This window comes from Osmerus mordax, chromosome 20 (assembly GCF_038355195.1).
Source record: "Osmerus mordax isolate fOsmMor3 chromosome 20, fOsmMor3.pri, whole genome shotgun sequence".
In the NCBI taxonomy this organism is placed as follows: domain Eukaryota; kingdom Metazoa; phylum Chordata; class Actinopteri; order Osmeriformes; family Osmeridae; genus Osmerus; species Osmerus mordax.
Genome location: NC_090069.1, coordinates 2357689 through 2374772, shown reverse-complemented (window position 1 = coordinate 2374772; position 17084 = coordinate 2357689). Strand labels below are relative to the sequence as shown.

Below are 17084 nucleotides of genomic sequence, written 5' to 3'. Positions count from 1 at the left end.
ATGAAAATAAATCGGTGTAAAAATCCTGAATCGGTCATCTATAGACTACCTTCCTCTGGTAGGAAAGCTACGCGGATCATTGGTCGGGTATCATCTCGCGCTCTGCTCATTTACATCATTGAATATTTTACCCGTGTTACGGCAACTGTCCATCCCCCAATCTTGACTCGCATTAAACTCATGAGGATTAGCCTAAAGTGATTGCAGACATTTACTAAGGCTATTTATTTTCATGAATGTTTCAGTGAAATCATAAGTCAAATGATAAGACCCTGTAGGCCTATCATGGACCTCTTGTATAAAACAGGCCTATTCCTCATGATCATTTTCGTCATACTAGAATGCGTTAGCCTTATACAGAAATATAAGTTACAGCACTATAAATGTATGCCTGGCGTTTACAGTCCTAGGTGATAGGCCTATAATTTAAAGTGTCGTAGACTAGGCTACTGATTTAAACCGTTCGAACATGTTACTCGTTGTCAAGCTCATTGATTGTGATTTTACAAACTATTTGTCTTCTGACAGTAGGTCTTACCAGAATGGTAAGAAGGCTAAAAATAACTAACATTTCGATTGATGTAAAGGTACAGAGTTAACCAAATTATTTTATGTTAAATTAGTCTATTCATTTTCCACGCGCATTTAGGCAATTTAAACGTGTCATATTCTAAAGGTTTTTGGTTTTGTCCCCTTTCACGTTCAGGCTATACACAGAAGGCCGCACCCTGGTGGCGAAATGAACTTCAAGCGCCTCATTCACCGTGAATTTTAGAAGTTTATCAACTCAGAAAAACAAATATTAAATGTTCTATGTATACAAAAATATCATATTAACTTACCCTTTCTTGGCACAGTGTTTCATACTTGGAAATGTAAAAATGTAACCTGTATTCAAGATATGTATCAACAAGGGAAGTTATGTAGCCTACATTTCAAGCACGAGAAGGTTACGCTAAAGTATAGTCTCAAAAAGTGCACTTAACATTCCAAACAGTGCTATTGACAAAAATAATATATAACATTGCCTGTCGACCGGTAGGCTACACGTAGCCTTGTTAATTTCAGACAACAATAAAGCGCAGGTTGTCAGTGTACATAGGCCTACATCTATTAATAGTTGCAATTCGGTTACCTTCTGCGGTCCGTTGGTAAAACCACTTTCTTCAGCCGAAGTCCAACTCATTTCTTGAAAAGGTCTAATTGTCCTTAAAAAAGCGCAATTAACAGCTGACTTTAAAGTCTGTGTTTTCACTTACTTTATCCATCGAGATGGGGACAGCGGTGGGACTTTCTGCATTTGCAAGACTTTGATGTCAGTTTAATTGCAACTTCTTTGGCTCCAAAAGTCAAGCACCGAAGTTCCGTGTAGTCCTAGTGCCGACACACACATAAGCATTGCAAAATCCACGTGAGAACCGCCCACCTTCTTCCAGAATTAGACTACAGCATATCACGTCAGTTTATGGTATCATTAACTGATATGGTATCAATATTTTAGTGTAAAAACTATTTTCTGCTCATCAGTTTCATTTAGTGACAGGCTCAAATACCCATTTAAAACGTCCCATAGTTGTAGATTCAGTTGATGTCTTCAATTAAACCAAACACCAATTATGAACAGCCTAGTATGGCAACACTTAATTTCACGATTGAAAGCTCTTTTCTTTTTTTTTTAAGTACATCGAAAAAACAAAATGGAAAAGAACATTTATTAGGCATGACTGTAGACTCTGCATTGATTTCACAGTTTGCATTAAACGTTGAGATTAAGGACCACACAGCCGTCTATAACTCGCAATCAAACGGTTAATCCTTAAATGTACAAACACGATGTATCTTTAGACGTGTGTCTGCAGCCAACCCATCTAGAGGCACTAACCCTGCCCCACCAGGAGAGGCTGCTCTGAGGCAGTGTCACACAGGCTGCGACAGGTAAGATAAGTGTTCATGACCTCCCAGGTCACTCCAACTCCTCCGCTTTGATCCAGGGTTTGGCCGACTTGGAGTCGTCTGTCTTTAGGACCTGGGGGGAAGCTTGGCAGGTGTCTGCGAATCTCTCCCTGGCCTTTTCCCAGTTCCTCTGGGTCTTGGTTCGGGTCAGGGAGGCATCTTCCACGGACAGAGCGGCACTGGCTCCCAAACCGGACTGAGACTTCCTGATCTTCAACTGGATCTGTGAGGAGAGAAGATACCGGAAAAAAACCCTCAGCCAAAACAACAGAATTTAATTCAGCTACACTTGCTTTATCACTTCAATTCACTGTTTTGGTTTATTCAACTCAAAAGGTACATGCTTTTAACAAGATAAAAGGTACAGTGCCAGTCAAACGTTTGGACACATTTTCAATGGGACAATGTGTCCAAACTTTTGACTGGTACTGTATATCTTTGTCCAACATAAGACGACCGAGCACAGAGAAGCAGAGATGAACCCCTGCGGATCCTTACAGGGTCTTTCATTCCAGCGCCGTCTTTTCCCAGACCCTCGCCCTTCTTCCAGCCCATCTTTTCCAGCATCTTCCGTCCTTTGTTGACCTCACCGATCTCCCTGCGAGACACGGCACAAGACAAGACGTTCAGGCCAACCTCCGTGGGTCATCATCCCCGAAGTTAAACCATCGCGCCCAGAGTCCAACTTAAACGAATACAGCTCTTACACATCCTTAACTGACAATGGCCGGGTTTCCCAGATTCATTAAGAAGCTCTTAACGCTAAGAGCTTCTTGGGAGCGTTCTAGAGCGTTCTTACAACGCTCTTAAGAAGCTCTTAGCGTTAAGAGCTTCTTAACGAATCTGGGAAACCCGGCCAATGTCCTTGTGTCATTTAGTAGTGTAATAATAACTTTTGTCCTTAATTCCCTGGTATACGTACACGTGCACTGATGCGGGGGCGTCGTCCCGTAGGAAGACCCCGTCACTGCCCACAGTCTGCCGTCGCGACTCGGCGCGGTCCTTGTACCTGGGGTTCTTCAGAGCCTTGACCTCTTCGAACTCAGCACTCTGGCGCACCCAAGAGACCAAAACACACACAAGATGACCTCTATCCTCGCCCCCTCTAAAACACGCTACGAAACATGCTAAACGTAGAGTACACTGCAAAAAAAAAAAAACATTCTGGGCTGTTATTTGCGCCTACGAGTCTTGCACAGTACTGCACCTCGGAGAGGACCAAGGGTCCCCCCCCCCCCATGAGCATGGAGGGCCACGCAAAGGGAGACACTCACTTTCAGGCCGTATTTGACCTTCATCTGCTTGAGCTCTTTCTGCCTCAGCATCTCCTTGTCTTCTTTGGTCTGTGCGGGGCCTGGGGGGGCAGAGCACAGGGGAGATGATCACCCTGCTCCTCAGCAGGACCACAGAGGACACGGCGAGGAGGAGAAGGACACGCCTGTTTCCTGAGTCGGAGTTTCACCTGCGGCGGCGGAGGCGTCTTCCCTGGGGTGTTTGCTCAGGTGAGCCATCACCTGGCCGGGCTCGCAGCCGTCGCACGTGTCCGTCCCCGAGTGGATGTGGAAGGACAGCACCGTGTCGCCCATCTTCACCTCGTCGCCGTGGGTCAGGGCGCACGGCTCACACTTGGTCTTGGGCTGCAGTGAGACAGCGTTTTCTTTTGTTGTTGTTAAGTTAACCAAACTCGCACCATTTTGTTTTATTACCATTGAACATTCTTCCAATTCTTCCCAAATACCATTCTGTTATTGTTAAGGTTAAGAAAAATACCAAGTGTCAGTAAGTGAGGATGTTTTTTTCAACTTCTCTCTTTCTTCAAAGTCTCCCGTAGGAACTGGATTTAGTAGAAGCCCGTGTATGAAGATGCTACGGGTGATCCCACATGTCCTTCCGATTGTCTGACCTGTAGGATTCGGTTGCCGTTGAGGACTGTTCCGTTCTGGCTTCCCTGGTCCACCAGCATGTAGCACTGCTGGTCCCGGTCAAAGTACACCTCAGCATGGAACTGGGAGGGCAAGAGCACAGTGCTGTTCGTGATTAAAATTGCATTAAAAAAAAAACTAAAATCAGAAACAGATTTCTCAAGACTGCTTATCGACTACGTTCGTTAATCATGAATTCCTCTGACCAGGAGTGTAGGAGACAATACCTTGCTGACTCCCATTTCAGGTATTCTAATAGCGTGGTCCACATCCTTCTCCCTGCCAAGACAAAAAGTTTATAGCTCCATGTCATATTTGACAGATTTAGCTGCTGCCTCTGGGAACTCGTTCCAAATTGCCAAGCACACTCCCCCTGGTGTCAGAAAAGCAGAACTGCACACACACTCGACTAAACTAGCACATTGCTGGCCAGCCTGGCTCCTGTGCTCAGCCGAGGAAGGTGAGAGGGTCTTTGGTGTAGGCTTGAGGAGGGAGACGGTGCCACTGACCTGCCGATGGTGGCTGGAGAGTCAGCCGTGATGATGAACAGAGTCCCCGTCTGCAACACGGGAGAACGGACCACTGTGACCCTCACGCAAGGAGGCCACACCTCCTCCACAGCTGGGGGGGAGAGACATACATTTACATTTAGTCATTTAGCAGACGCTCTTATCCAGAGCGACTTACAGTAAGTGCAGGGACATTCTCCCCGAGGCAAGTAGGGTGAAGTGCCTTGCCCAAGGACACAACGTCATTTTGCACGGTCGGGAATCGAACCAACAACCTTCTGATTAATTGCCCGACTCCCTAACCGCTCAGCCATCTGACCCCCCAACAATACATAATACATTTACATAGACAGTGCTCTGTAAAAACCCAGCGTGTGCATACAGCTAGCCTATGGTCAGGGCCAGATCCAGACCCATCTGATATCTAGAGACACAGGCATCATTGAGAGCTGCCTGCCGTATGAAAAGCCACGCATTCTGGGAAGATTTCTCAGTTAGCGAAGCCCAGGCGTAACCAGAAAGGTAGAAGGGTGTGAAGTTCTCCATCCTCGCTCTCTCACCTTCAGGGCTCTCCACGTCCGACTCTGGGCTCGTTCTGGAGGGAGACGGCGTCGAGGACGAGGAAGACGACGAGAAGGAGGGGGTGGACTTCCATTCCCCTTCCGACTCGGTGATCTCGCCCTCTTCCGGCTCGCTGCTCCCGCTGGAGTCCTCCCTCCGTTCCTTCTTCTTCTTCAACTTCTTCGACTTCTTCTTCTTCTTGCTCTTGCTGTGCTTCTCCGACTTGGCCTTCTTCTTCTTCTTCTTCGAGCTCGCCGCGTCGTCCGAGCGCGAGCCGTTCGTCTGCTTCTTCCTCTTGGCCGAGCGATCGCAGCTCCCGTCCCGTCGGGACTTGGAGGAGGCGCTTCGCCGCGAGGGGGGGTCCGAGCCGGGAGACCGTCGCTTCAGCTTGTGCGGCGCCACGCCCCTCTGGGCCGCCCGTCGCTCCACCCACTCCACGTCCTCGTCCTCCGCCCTGGCGTCCTCGCCTCGGAGGCCCTGTCGCCAGACAGTCAACAGGAAGTTCAACGTCTCCGGAAGCGTCAGATGGCAGGACACGAGGGAAGGCTCGGACTATGAGGCATCTCCGCGTGTTTATTTTAACCCTCGTGCTGCCTTCGGGTCACATGACCCAAAGGTTCATAACGAACCATCGTTGTGTTTACTCAATTTTACCCAATACAAAAACAAATAAAAATAATTTTCTTTTAACCTTCGCAATGTGGGGGGGGGGGTCTGAGACAGCCCAACGGTTAAAAGAAAATGCTTCACTTTGTTTTTGTAGGCGGTAAAGTTGTCGCAATACGACGGTGGGTCACAATGACTGATGGGTCAGAATGACCCGAAGATAACACAAGGGTTAAATATGTTTTTTTAAGGTCTCAGTTTTCAAAGGCGTGGCAGGGTGGGGCTTGAATGTCAGTTCAGAGGAAACGCCTGGTCCAGAATTGAGGTCCTTCAGTTTTGCCTATTGTTGAAGTAGTTCTTACCCACTACACTGACCCTGTGACTCCATGAAGACTAACTATAACCTTCTCCTCTCCATCTCCCAATGAACCCCAATCACACTATACTTTCAAATACGTAAAAAACAAGTAGTATCATTGACTACTTTATGGATTTGAAAGGTGTATAAGTATACCTCTGTGGGAAGGACTGTTCCAGTTAGAGGAAATCTTCATGTTTGCCAATGAGTTAACCACCTCTTGTACCTAGGTCAGAGGAACATCAGGTTCAGTCAACTACACATAACCTAGGCTACATCTCGACTATAAACTGGCACCGTTTGAAACGTTTGAAAACTGAGACCCCGTTTTGAGCCTGCGAAAAGGGGCGATGCCTCAAAAGCCTTGTGTCCACCAACAAGCACGACAACATCAAACGAACACGCAAAAAAAAGGGCTACATATCTATTCGCACGCAGCCTCAGACGAAAGCGTCCGTTAAACGAATACGACGTCAAAAATGCATCACTTTACCTACCCTTCACATCGGGACATGTACAAGCACAGCTGGCTATGTTCGGAGCTGTCGTTATGTGCTGCTGTATTCTCTGGCTCGTGAGGTCCCCTACCTTGTCGTCCTTGCGGAAAGACTTCTCTCCCGCCGTCTTCCACTTCTTTCCTTTCTTCAGTGAGGCCTTGTGGTCCTCAGCGCCCTCCTCCGTAGCCTGCGCGGCTGACACTTCAATCCTGGAATGGAACTGATAGCGGCCGCTCTCTGCGTCGTAGTAGTAGTACATACCGGTGTTGTTGTCATAGTACAACTGGCTGACCTAGGGGAGAGAGAGAGAGAGAGAGAGGTGGGAAAAGGGGGAACAAATCACAAATGCATTCACCGAAGACTTGAGGACCGATCTTTAATTTCTTTATTTACAGTTTCAGTTTCAGGCTGTGAGGAAAGAGGAGGGGGGGGGGGGGGGGGGGGGGGCTCTGACCGAGTCGTAGTAGAAGCCTGTGCTGTGGTCGTAGTACATCCCCGTGGTCTCGTCGAAGATAAAGCCCGTCTGGGACATGGCCTGCTCCGCCGTGGCCCTCAGCATGTCGGCTATGGAGCCTCCATCCGCCTCCTGGTGACAGTGAGCACACGCTTTTATTTTGAAAAACGTTCTGTATTATTGAAAAACGTTCTGTACGGAGTCAGGTGGCTGAGCGGTGAGGGAATCGGGCTAGTAATCCGAAGGTTGCCAGTTCGATTCCCCGTCATGCCAACTGATGTTGTGTCCTTGGGCAAGGCACTTCACCCTACTTGCCTCGGGGGAATGTCCCTGTACTTACTGTAAGTCGCTCTGGATAAGAGCGTCTGCTAAATGACTAAATGTAAATGTATTATTTCTATGAAAATCTGTCTTCACTGCCAAAACAACATGAAAGTGTGGATGTTACTGCTGGTTAATAAAACACACCTCCGGTTTAGCCGCTTGGTCGCCCCCCTCATGTTGTACGGGCACTTCTACGATCATCTCAGTGGAGGTTTCAACTTCAGTCTTTACTGCGACAGTAAATTCAGCAGCTTCCTGTGTTTCAGTCACAACATTCTCCTGGGTTTCTGCCCCTTCAGTGTTTTGATAACCTCCATAGTAGTAGTTGTAGTAGTCTGAAAAGCACACATTCGGGATTAACAGGTGTTTGCTCTGTGGAAGTGTGTGTGTGTGTGTGGGGGGGGGGAGCATAGAGAGATACTTGGGTATCGTAGACTAGCGGGAGCACAAAGACTGCAGCACCAGAGACTACATACCAGTTTCCGTCCATGTCTGTTCCTCGGTTTGAGTCTCTGCATCGGTTTTGCCTTTTTCCTTCTTTTTTCGTTCATGAATCTCGGCGCTCAACTTGTCAACCTGGCAAACGGAAAGACGGAATCAGAGTTGGATTTGACAAACTCAATTAAATGATACATATGCCAACATGCCATTCAACATTTATACCTGTTTCCTCAGGTCTTCGTTGTAGCTTTCTGTGTTCTTCTGCAGTCGTTCCGAGTTCGTCAGTTGTTTCTGTAACTTGACCAGCTCGGTTCTGCAGGTTTCCAAATCTTGCTTCAACGACTCCACCTTCACGCGAAGCTCAGCCACGTCCTCCTCCGAGCTCTCCTCTCCATTGTTGTCCATAATTCTTGCTGAGTAAATAATGATCAAATAAACGGATTACAAAAAAGCTACTGTGGTCCTGGAATGATAGCTACGTAGCTAACACGATTTGTAGAAGCCTCCGCTAGCTATTACCCTAATACATTTACATATTCCCTCCACTAGTCCTCCCATAAGTTATAGAGATCTATAAAAAAAAGGGGTTTTACCAAAACTGAAACATCTAGCCTACTAGTTAGCAAACTAATGATGTTTCAATATCCACTAACTCAATCGGGCACCACCGCCACTAAACCGCAGCCTTACCGATTGCCTAGTATTTCTCGACTGGACGCCGTTTCTCTGCTCCCTCCTCCACAATAATCAACCTGCAAGTTGAAAATAAACATCTTATAACCACCCAGCATTCTGGACACATGCGAGCACATGTTGTGGATAATAAAGACAGTTAAAATTGGTACAGTAGATATGTTTACAGTCCACCGTGATCGCGAGTGCCATTTTCTTAACGTCATATCCGCTTTTCTTCTTCTTTCACTGTGCAAAGTGCAACCACAAAGGAAGTCCTTTTTTTTTTTTATTACTCATCCATCTTCAAATAACAAAACAAAATGTATTTCCGGAAAGACAAAGTAGAAAAATGAATACAAAATTAAAGTAAATGTGTACAACTCAAGTACATATGATGAGATACAACATGAGAATTTCAAGGCACTCTTCTTTTCCAATAGCTTTTAAGACTCTTTAAATCATTTTAGATCAACTACCAAATATACGTGTATGCAAATAAAACGTTCTTATAATCAACACACTATTACATACAAATGCAATGCCTTTGTTTTGCACAAAAACACAAAATGTCATAACAAAAAGGCCAGCAGGGGGCATGCAGAGTACAGGAGTTGAGATTACCCGCGGTACGTTCACTCAGCACCGACATCGCCGACAACATTAGTAAATCATGTACGACTATAATTTTTTTAATTAGAAACCCATAAAGCCATACATTTCAAAGCTGCTCACGTGCCCATGGTCTCTTAATTTAATTGTGCATCTTGAAGCAGAAGGACAATTCAACTTTTGAATATTCAGAGTGACTTCAGAAGTTGATTTACTCGAAGAAGTGTAATTCATTAAAATCACCAGTACCCAGACTTTATGTGGAAATCATATTAAAAGAGACAATCTCCTTCTCAACCCCGGAGGTACTTGTAAAAGCCTTTACAACTATGCGTGACTTTACTAATTAAGAGATGCCTACAGTCCGTTGTGGATATGACAAGGAGGACTGGTAAACAACGACGAGACGGAAGTTGTTGGCAGTCACTCTGGTAGTGGGAAATCAGAAAGATGCAGGTAGCGAAATCTAATTGGCTGGAAATGTGTGTTTAATTCGTTGACTCATTTAACAGGAAACGGTAATGAAAATGTGAGTGCAGTATATAGACACACACACACTCACAATCACACACACACACACCAAGACAAGTGATTACTGATTTATGACGTATGTCCTGGAGGCACAGGAGTCGTAAAATTTAATGAACCTCACCTCCTATAATTGGCATTTGCGCTGCATGATAGGTTAGGGTTCTTTATCTTTAAAAGCCAAAATAACATTGTAGTGATTTGAAAATCGCATTTGTGATCCTGATGCATCCTCTATCACAAACATACAAACTGAATAATAACAAAAAGTGTGAACGTGTCTCATCCTATCACCACAAAATTGGATTTCATCTCTGTTCTTTTATGTTCCCACTGCAGTACTTTGCAGTACGTTACGCATGTCCCAGAAAAAACATTGTTTCCCTAAATCAGAATTCAGCACGGTGCTTTTCACACAAATGGATTCGCAATGCCACAGCACCCTGCAATTAAATCACAGACCAAAATGATGATTATTTCTGTGTATGTATGTGCATGAGTGTACATTCAGGGAAATGGCCATATCCTGGTCATGGATCCCTTGCCCCAAGTGGAGAGGCGTGGGGGGGGGGGGTGTAGGGAGGAGAGAGGGGCTCCAGGGAGAGGAGGAAGATACTGAGTGGGGGATACGTGAGTTTCACATTTACATTACATTTACATTTAGTCATTTAGCAGACGCTCTTATCCAGAGCGACTTACAGTAAGTACAGGGACATTCCCCCGAGGCAAGTAGGGTGAAGTGCCTTGCCCAAGGACACAACGTCAGTTGGCATGACCGGGAATCGAACTGGCAACCTTCGGATTACTAGCCCGATTCCCTCACCGCTCAGCCACCTGACTCCTGGAGTTTCCAGGCTTGGAGGAGTTTTCTGGAAAGACTGGGAGATCTGAGCTGATACCTCGACCAAGATGGCCCAGAATAGCAGTGTTTAGGGAGAAGAGACGCAAGCAATGTTGTGTGGCTGACGTAGTATGTGCGTAGGACGGCTGTGGACCAGTGCTCTACGGTGTGGGGGGTGCTGGATAATATCCTGTCCCTGCCTTTCAGCATTTCCGCGGTGGTGGCCATGCAAAATTGGAACGCACCTTCACTATTTTGCAAAGCGATACAGAAGATCTCATTGGAAGGATTTTGGGATAGTTTTATGGTCTATAGGCTATATCCGATAAGCGCGGTTCTTGGCATGCCATTACTGATAACGTGTGGTGATAGTACTTTATTCCAGCTGGGTTTCATTATCTATAGCCCTTAAGTTATGGATCTAGAGGAAGGACTACATCTCTATCCACTAACCACCCAGTCTTACCCATCTTATCTGACGATACATTGGAAATGCAACTTTGTATTCATTGCAGCTTTTCCCAATGAATAGATACAATTAAAAAGAAAAACAGGACAAACATTTGTATTGAACATTTGTAATTGAACTTGGTGTGACCTTGAGCTGAACAGAGAGAATGTAAGATACACACACAAACGCTCATGTACACACACATCCACACACACACAATGTCACACACACATACACACACAATGTCACATACACACACACACACACACACACACACACAATGTCACACACACATACACACACACACACACACACAATGTCACACACACACACTTGTGGACGTCTGAGGGAAAGGCCTGAAAACAAATCTGCCTGGCAAGGGTAAAAAGTGAGCTGTACTCCTGGGAAGGGTACAGAGTGATGAAATCAAATCAATCTGACCTGTCATGAGACAATTTGACGAATGTCTACAATCTTTAATGTGGGAGGGTGGAGGGGAGTTGGAGGGTGTCTACCTGTGTGTGTGTGTGTGTGTGTGTGTGGGTGTGTGTGTGTGTGTGTGTGGAGGTGGGGGTGGGTAGGGAGTAAGGATGCTGCAGACCCGGTTGGAGTGTGTGTCTGGTGCCAACCTCGCTGTGTTTTTCTCCTGGGGCCTGAGGCTGTTTATCTTGGTAACGTCAGCCCAGCTTCATGCTCCCACAATTAGCCGTCACTCTGCAGTAAAAATGGCCTCCAGTGCTAATGAAAACGGGAATGGGTTCTAATACGAAACGTCAACTGTGACATCATACTCGGATGAATCCTGACAGATGTGCCATAAGAGTTTCTATTTTCTGTTTTCTTCAAAGGATGTGTGTGTGCGCGTGCGTGTGTGTGGTATCTGTGTCTAAATAGAGATCAGAAGCAAGTGAACTATCTGCGTTTGTGAGTTTGGTTTCTCCTGAATGAATTTGAAGTCTGTCACAGTGAAATGCCAGCCATTCTCAGCACATTCTGTTGCACCAGGCTGAACAAAACCTCAGGTTCTTTTCCCAGCACAGTTATGGCCAATTACTGGACGTGTCACTCAGAAGAGAGAGAGAGGCTGGAGTCGAGCTGGGAAGGTGAATTGAGAGGCAGAGACTCAATATTCAGAGAAAAAACGTCTTGAAAAAGTACAACTCTACATACCGTACAGTATGCGATACATTCCCATGGATATTCTTTTTTAAACATACGCACACAGAACACACACACTTGGCCACACGCCAGGGGTGGTTCTACATGGGGGCCTACAGGGGCCAGTGCCCCTGTAGGAATGTCCCTGGCGCCCCCTGTGGCCCTCCTGAGCTGACTGAATATGTTTTTTTTTTTACACTTTGGTTTTCTTCTTCTATTAGTCATCATGAAACGAGGAAGGGACATTGCAGCCTTTTTTGCCCCAGTAAATAAAAAGGTTAGAGAAACATATCAAGGTATTGAGAGAGCTGAGGAGCTGGAAGAGGGAGAGCCAGAGCCGTTTGTATGATGTTAATGTAAAGCTAAATTAAAGTATTTAATGTTTAAATATCATTTGTTTCCGTTTTTTTAATGTGCCCCTCTGATTAAACACTGCCCCCCCCCCCTTGGCCCCCCCAGTAAAATTAGTCTAGAACCGCCACTGCCACACGCTCACACATGCACGCACAAACACTCACTCACAAATACACACACATGCCCAGTTGTCATTCCAGGGCCCCTTTCTGCGGGTAATCTCTTACTGTTTTCGCACTCCATTGAATTCATTAAAACATAAGCGGCATGTCAGTCGCTCAGAAAAGCATCCTGTTTATACAATGCCGTGGCCTCGTGTGTGAGAGGCCATGTACAAATCGAATCCAACACATCGGTGCTGATGTGCGCATCTTAATGGGGACAACGAGGATCGCAGAAGAACACGTCAAGAGCGTGAACCCTGGTCGCCAACCGTCGCTCCCGGCCTTCCATATCAGCGTGGCGCGCCATGGAGTCAGCTGTGCCGAGGAGAGATTAGGGAGAAGGTGTGAACTTTTACGGCGTGATCGTAAATGTGATGTGTCAGATTACAGTGTATCTCTAAACAACTGAATGACTGTGAAGGGATGGGAGGATATTTCAAGTGTTAATTAATCTGTCATTTCTGGCCTTGAGTGATGGAGTTCTGTGTGTATTAGAGGTGGAAGATAAGTGAGGAAGGCTGGGTTCTGTCCAGAAACCCGAGACTGACTTGCAGTATGCAAGGCTAACATAGATGTTATGGTAGTATCATATAGGCTAACATAAATGTTATGTTTGTAGACTAACATAGCTTATATGATACTACTCATTTCAAATGGACGGATATATAAATAAATGGTTTGATAGCTCTGCTAGAATCTTTTTTTTTTTTTTTACATTAGCATGACCAACATCTTCCACTGCATGATTGATGGTTTGTGAACAAAAGTACAGAATATCATTGAAGACTCATTTTCATTATTTAATGAAAATGTATTTCTTAAGAAGAGGTATTTTTGAGTGCATTGGTATACCATAGTCTTGATGAAACAGATTAGGTGATATTGAAATTGCAGTATAGCCACAGGATGTTTCCTAAATGTAGGCCTATGTTAAAATGTGCTGCTGCTTATAATATTGGTGAGTTTGTTGCGTTACTACGATGGCTAGCTTTACTTTTATGGTTTATGATTTGTTCATTTCCAGTTTATTTGCCGGGCTCTTATTATGTGGAAAAGCACTGCTAAAGATACATAGCAGCTGGGCCTCGTGTGGTTGGCCGCACGCAGACAGAGCACGCTATTGCCCCCAGCACTTGTTGAAACTCTTTTGCCTCAGCGAGAGGACAAATCGCGGAGATTGTCCACATACGACGGCCAAAAACAACAGCATTAGACCTGCAGGCTCCTGGCGTGGCCGAGCCGAGGAGGACTGAGCGCAGCCAGGTGGAGGAGGGGAGGGGAGACGGCTGAGGGGTCGCGGCTGCTGTGATTTTGGAATACAAAGTCTTTCTCGATCTCCGGTGCGTTTTCCTTGGCTGATGAAAATGATAGATGTGGTTTCAACGAGAGCCAGGGAGCACGGCGAGTTCGAGTGTAATCTTGAGCAATTGTTTCCGAAGGTTCTCCCTGCACGACATCAAAACCCGGGTTGTTGGAGATTTGATGAAAGCCTTCAAAGGAGGGGACACCATCTATGCAACCACTCCACCAGCTGCTGCATGATCACGCCAGCGATGGAGCGCCACCACGCCGTTATGACGGCCACACACACAAAAAAGCAGTTTCCCCTACCTGCAAAACACATCCATGTGGATGGATATTCCCATCTGGCAAAAGCGAACCGAAGTGAGTCCATCTCTTCCTGGCCCCTTACTGATAACCATGCTAGGCTCCTGAGAGAGACAAGACAAAATGGGTGAGAGCCATTGACCTCGGCGTCTACTTAACGGCTGTTAACGCAGCAGTCAATTCAGGACCTCATTGTATGTCTGTATCACCCTAGCGCACATGTCCATCCGCAATCTCCCTGACGCTTTCGCCCGATTGTCTGGATTGTTTACGTACAGCAGGCGGATTCTTCGATTAAAGGGTGTACGATTGAGGAGAAGGCACAACCTCATGAGCGATTGGGGCTGGCCTAGTGCTCGGTCACAAGTATCGCCCGTGATTAGCTCTCACATATGCTAACAACATAATGGTCCTGGAAATGGCCAGTGAACAACAACAGTATACTTGTTCCGTCGGTTTCCCTCAGGGGCCACTTGGCATTTCCTGATTAAAGGCCACCAAGGACTGTTTACATGGAACTAAATTCAATCATCCTGCATTTTGACAGAGTTGGCAGGCTTTCAAAAAATGCAAAGTACACACACACACACACACACACACACAGGGATGGACACACGGATGCACATTCGCACACGCATCATGCACACACACACGCACGCAACCACCAACACACACGCACAAACACACACACACGCCATGCACACACACGCTCCAATGCGCACACATTGCGATGTAAACCCGTGACAGCATGTGTTGAGAAATCTCCTTTTCCAAAGCCGTACACACGCTGACAAACCTAAAAAGACACAACGCTCTTTCCGTTTCAAAGCCCCATAAGGAAGACATTAACACTTGGACCACAGAGGATCCCGGCGTAGCGAGCTACCCAAATCCTGCCGTGTGGCTGGCGCGCTCTCGCTACGAGAGAACAGGAAGGGAGCCTCTGGGATCCCAGTGATTTATGCAAAGACAACAACCTCCAACATGCCAAGTGCGTCAGCACCGCAGAGATCTGCTTTACAACAATGGAGGGGGAACACGAAACCAGACAAGACACCTATCGAAAGATTTACCCACGGCCGCAGAGTTTAAGGGCCCAGGAACTGCTGGGGGGGGGGGGGGGCTGTCGTTTTTGGCATGTGGGTTGAGGGGTGGTGGTGGTGTTGGGTGGGGGTGTGTGGGAGGGGTGTTATAAGTTGTTGTGAGTGAGCTCAGAGTCCTAACTCACTCTCATAGGTAGAGACGTGTCACTGACATGTTCACAGTGAGTCGATCATACATGACCCTCTTTTCCCTCTGCTATGTGTCAGTAATCCTTACATGCAAGAACGACACACACGGTATCCATTGTGAGTGTCTGTTTTAGCTTCAGATTGCAGCTGGACAAATATCACGGCAAACAATGTTGTGGTGTGTGCTTCGTTCTGAACAAACAGTGATACATTTGACTTTTGTCAATCGATGAATGCACGTCACGTTCACCTGATAAGATTTACATTACATTTACATTTAGTCATTTAGCAGACGCTCTTATCCAGAGCAACTTACAGTAAGTACAGGGACATTCCCCCCGAGGCAAGTAGGGTGAAGTGCCTTGCCCAAGGACACGTCAATTTGCACAGCCGGGAATCGAACTGGCAACCTTCTGATTACTCAGAAGGCTCAGCCACCTGACTCCCGAGTAATAAGCATAAAGGATGACTCTAACCCCCCTTCAGAGCAAAGAGGCTGAGCGTACTCCCCAAGTTCCCCCCTGCGCAGTCAGGACTCCTACCTCACACACGCTCACACCTCCATGTGACAGACGAGCCCAAAGCATAATTCACTAAAGTCATCCCAACCTGCTCTGACAGTGTTTACGCCAAACCAGGCTTACCTCACCCACAAAGTGTAGCAAAAAAAATATTATGCAAAGTGGTTGTTCCCTGTTTCCTATGGTGGTTCAATTTCGTCGACAGACCACTGCCTAGGAAATCTGGACAAAAACTCCATCATGAGAAAACTAGTGTTCGACCAAGGTGCAGCTTGCACGTTGTAATGTCTGAAAAGCTTTTTATTTTTGTGTATCTTTAGTTTTCCATAAAGAGGACTGTAACCCTGTTGATAATATTGTGTATGGTTAAAAGGATAGCCTAAGTGGGCATGGGTACAGCCAGGGCCATGTACAGTTCATGAAGTGCCTGTGACTTTACTGTGCATGATGCTGATTCTGTGTACCTAACCTGGGCTAGACCCACGGGCACGGAGCTCGAGGCCTGACAAAGCGCCAGTGTGTGATGGGACTGACCTTTCAAACAGCCTCAGGCATCCCCACGCGCCAGGCACTGCTGAACCCTGATTGGTGGAGAATGGTGATGAGCTCAACAATCTGTGAGGGAGAAAACTGTATTTTTTAAATATAATCATTCATTTACATATTGTTTAGAATTCAGTTTGTGTGGTGGAGGTCAAAGTAGTTCAGGTCAGTACCAGCTAACCTAGAGTTAGTTAACTGAACACGTTTGATTCAGTGACCTGACTTTTAAACGTGTTTCTACTTGTCCTGCGTCAAGTTTTAACCTTGTACAGTAATGGGGAAATCGCGCAGTCGATAAAAAAGGGCAAATCAATATCAATAAAATCAGACAGGAAACGGAGAATCTTGTCAAATATGTGTCTTAACAACAGCTGCAATTGCTGCAGTTGCTGTTGGAGGACAATTTATTACAGCGAAATAGCCTAATTACAATATGACAATATAGTCATAATGTAACTGAAAGACACAAAACTCATTTTATGGAAAAATAGTAGGCTATAATTTGCCATGGCATACTGTACTGTATTATTGTTTAATTAGTAAAAACGTATTTAAAGAAGACAGATTGGTGCCGTTGCCTTAAACCAATTGACATAAGTCTCTCTCTCTCTCTCTCTCCCCCCCCCCCCCTCTCTCTCTCTCTTTCGCAGTTGTCAATCTGTTTAGCTCGGAGACCTCCCTTGCTCTCGTCACAACCACGCAATTTGGGGGGTCGAACCTATGCGGTAGTGGCTGTTTCGATTGATCTTTACAACAGTTTTAAAGAAACGACTCG

At 46.1% G+C, this 17084-nt stretch overlaps 1 protein-coding gene across 2 annotated transcripts; it reads right to left on the bottom strand.

Annotated features, from left to right (window-relative positions):
* Positions 1 to 1722: 1722 nt before the first annotated feature.
* Positions 1723 to 8486, bottom strand: aggf1 (angiogenic factor with G patch and FHA domains 1). 2 transcript variants are annotated; one of them, XM_067258199.1, is made up of 15 exons: positions 8316 to 8486; positions 7848 to 8038; positions 7661 to 7760; positions 7329 to 7519; positions 6861 to 6992; positions 6498 to 6698; positions 6066 to 6135; positions 4385 to 4496; positions 4103 to 4154; positions 3857 to 3958; positions 3416 to 3590; positions 3228 to 3307; positions 2876 to 3003; positions 2452 to 2551; positions 1723 to 2176 (listed from the first exon to the last, which is right to left on the bottom strand). In XM_067258199.1, exons 2-15 carry the CDS (start codon positions 8028 to 8030, stop codon positions 1964 to 1966), a joined length of 1839 nt encoding a protein of 612 aa, XP_067114300.1. In that variant the 5' UTR covers positions 8031 to 8038; positions 8316 to 8486; the 3' UTR covers positions 1723 to 1963. The 2 variants fall into 2 exon arrangements, with proteins under 2 accessions (XP_067114300.1, XP_067114299.1); XM_067258198.1 differs by lacking the exon at positions 6066 to 6135 and adding an exon at positions 4945 to 5422.
* Between the last annotated feature and the right edge of the window lie 8598 nt (positions 8487 to 17084).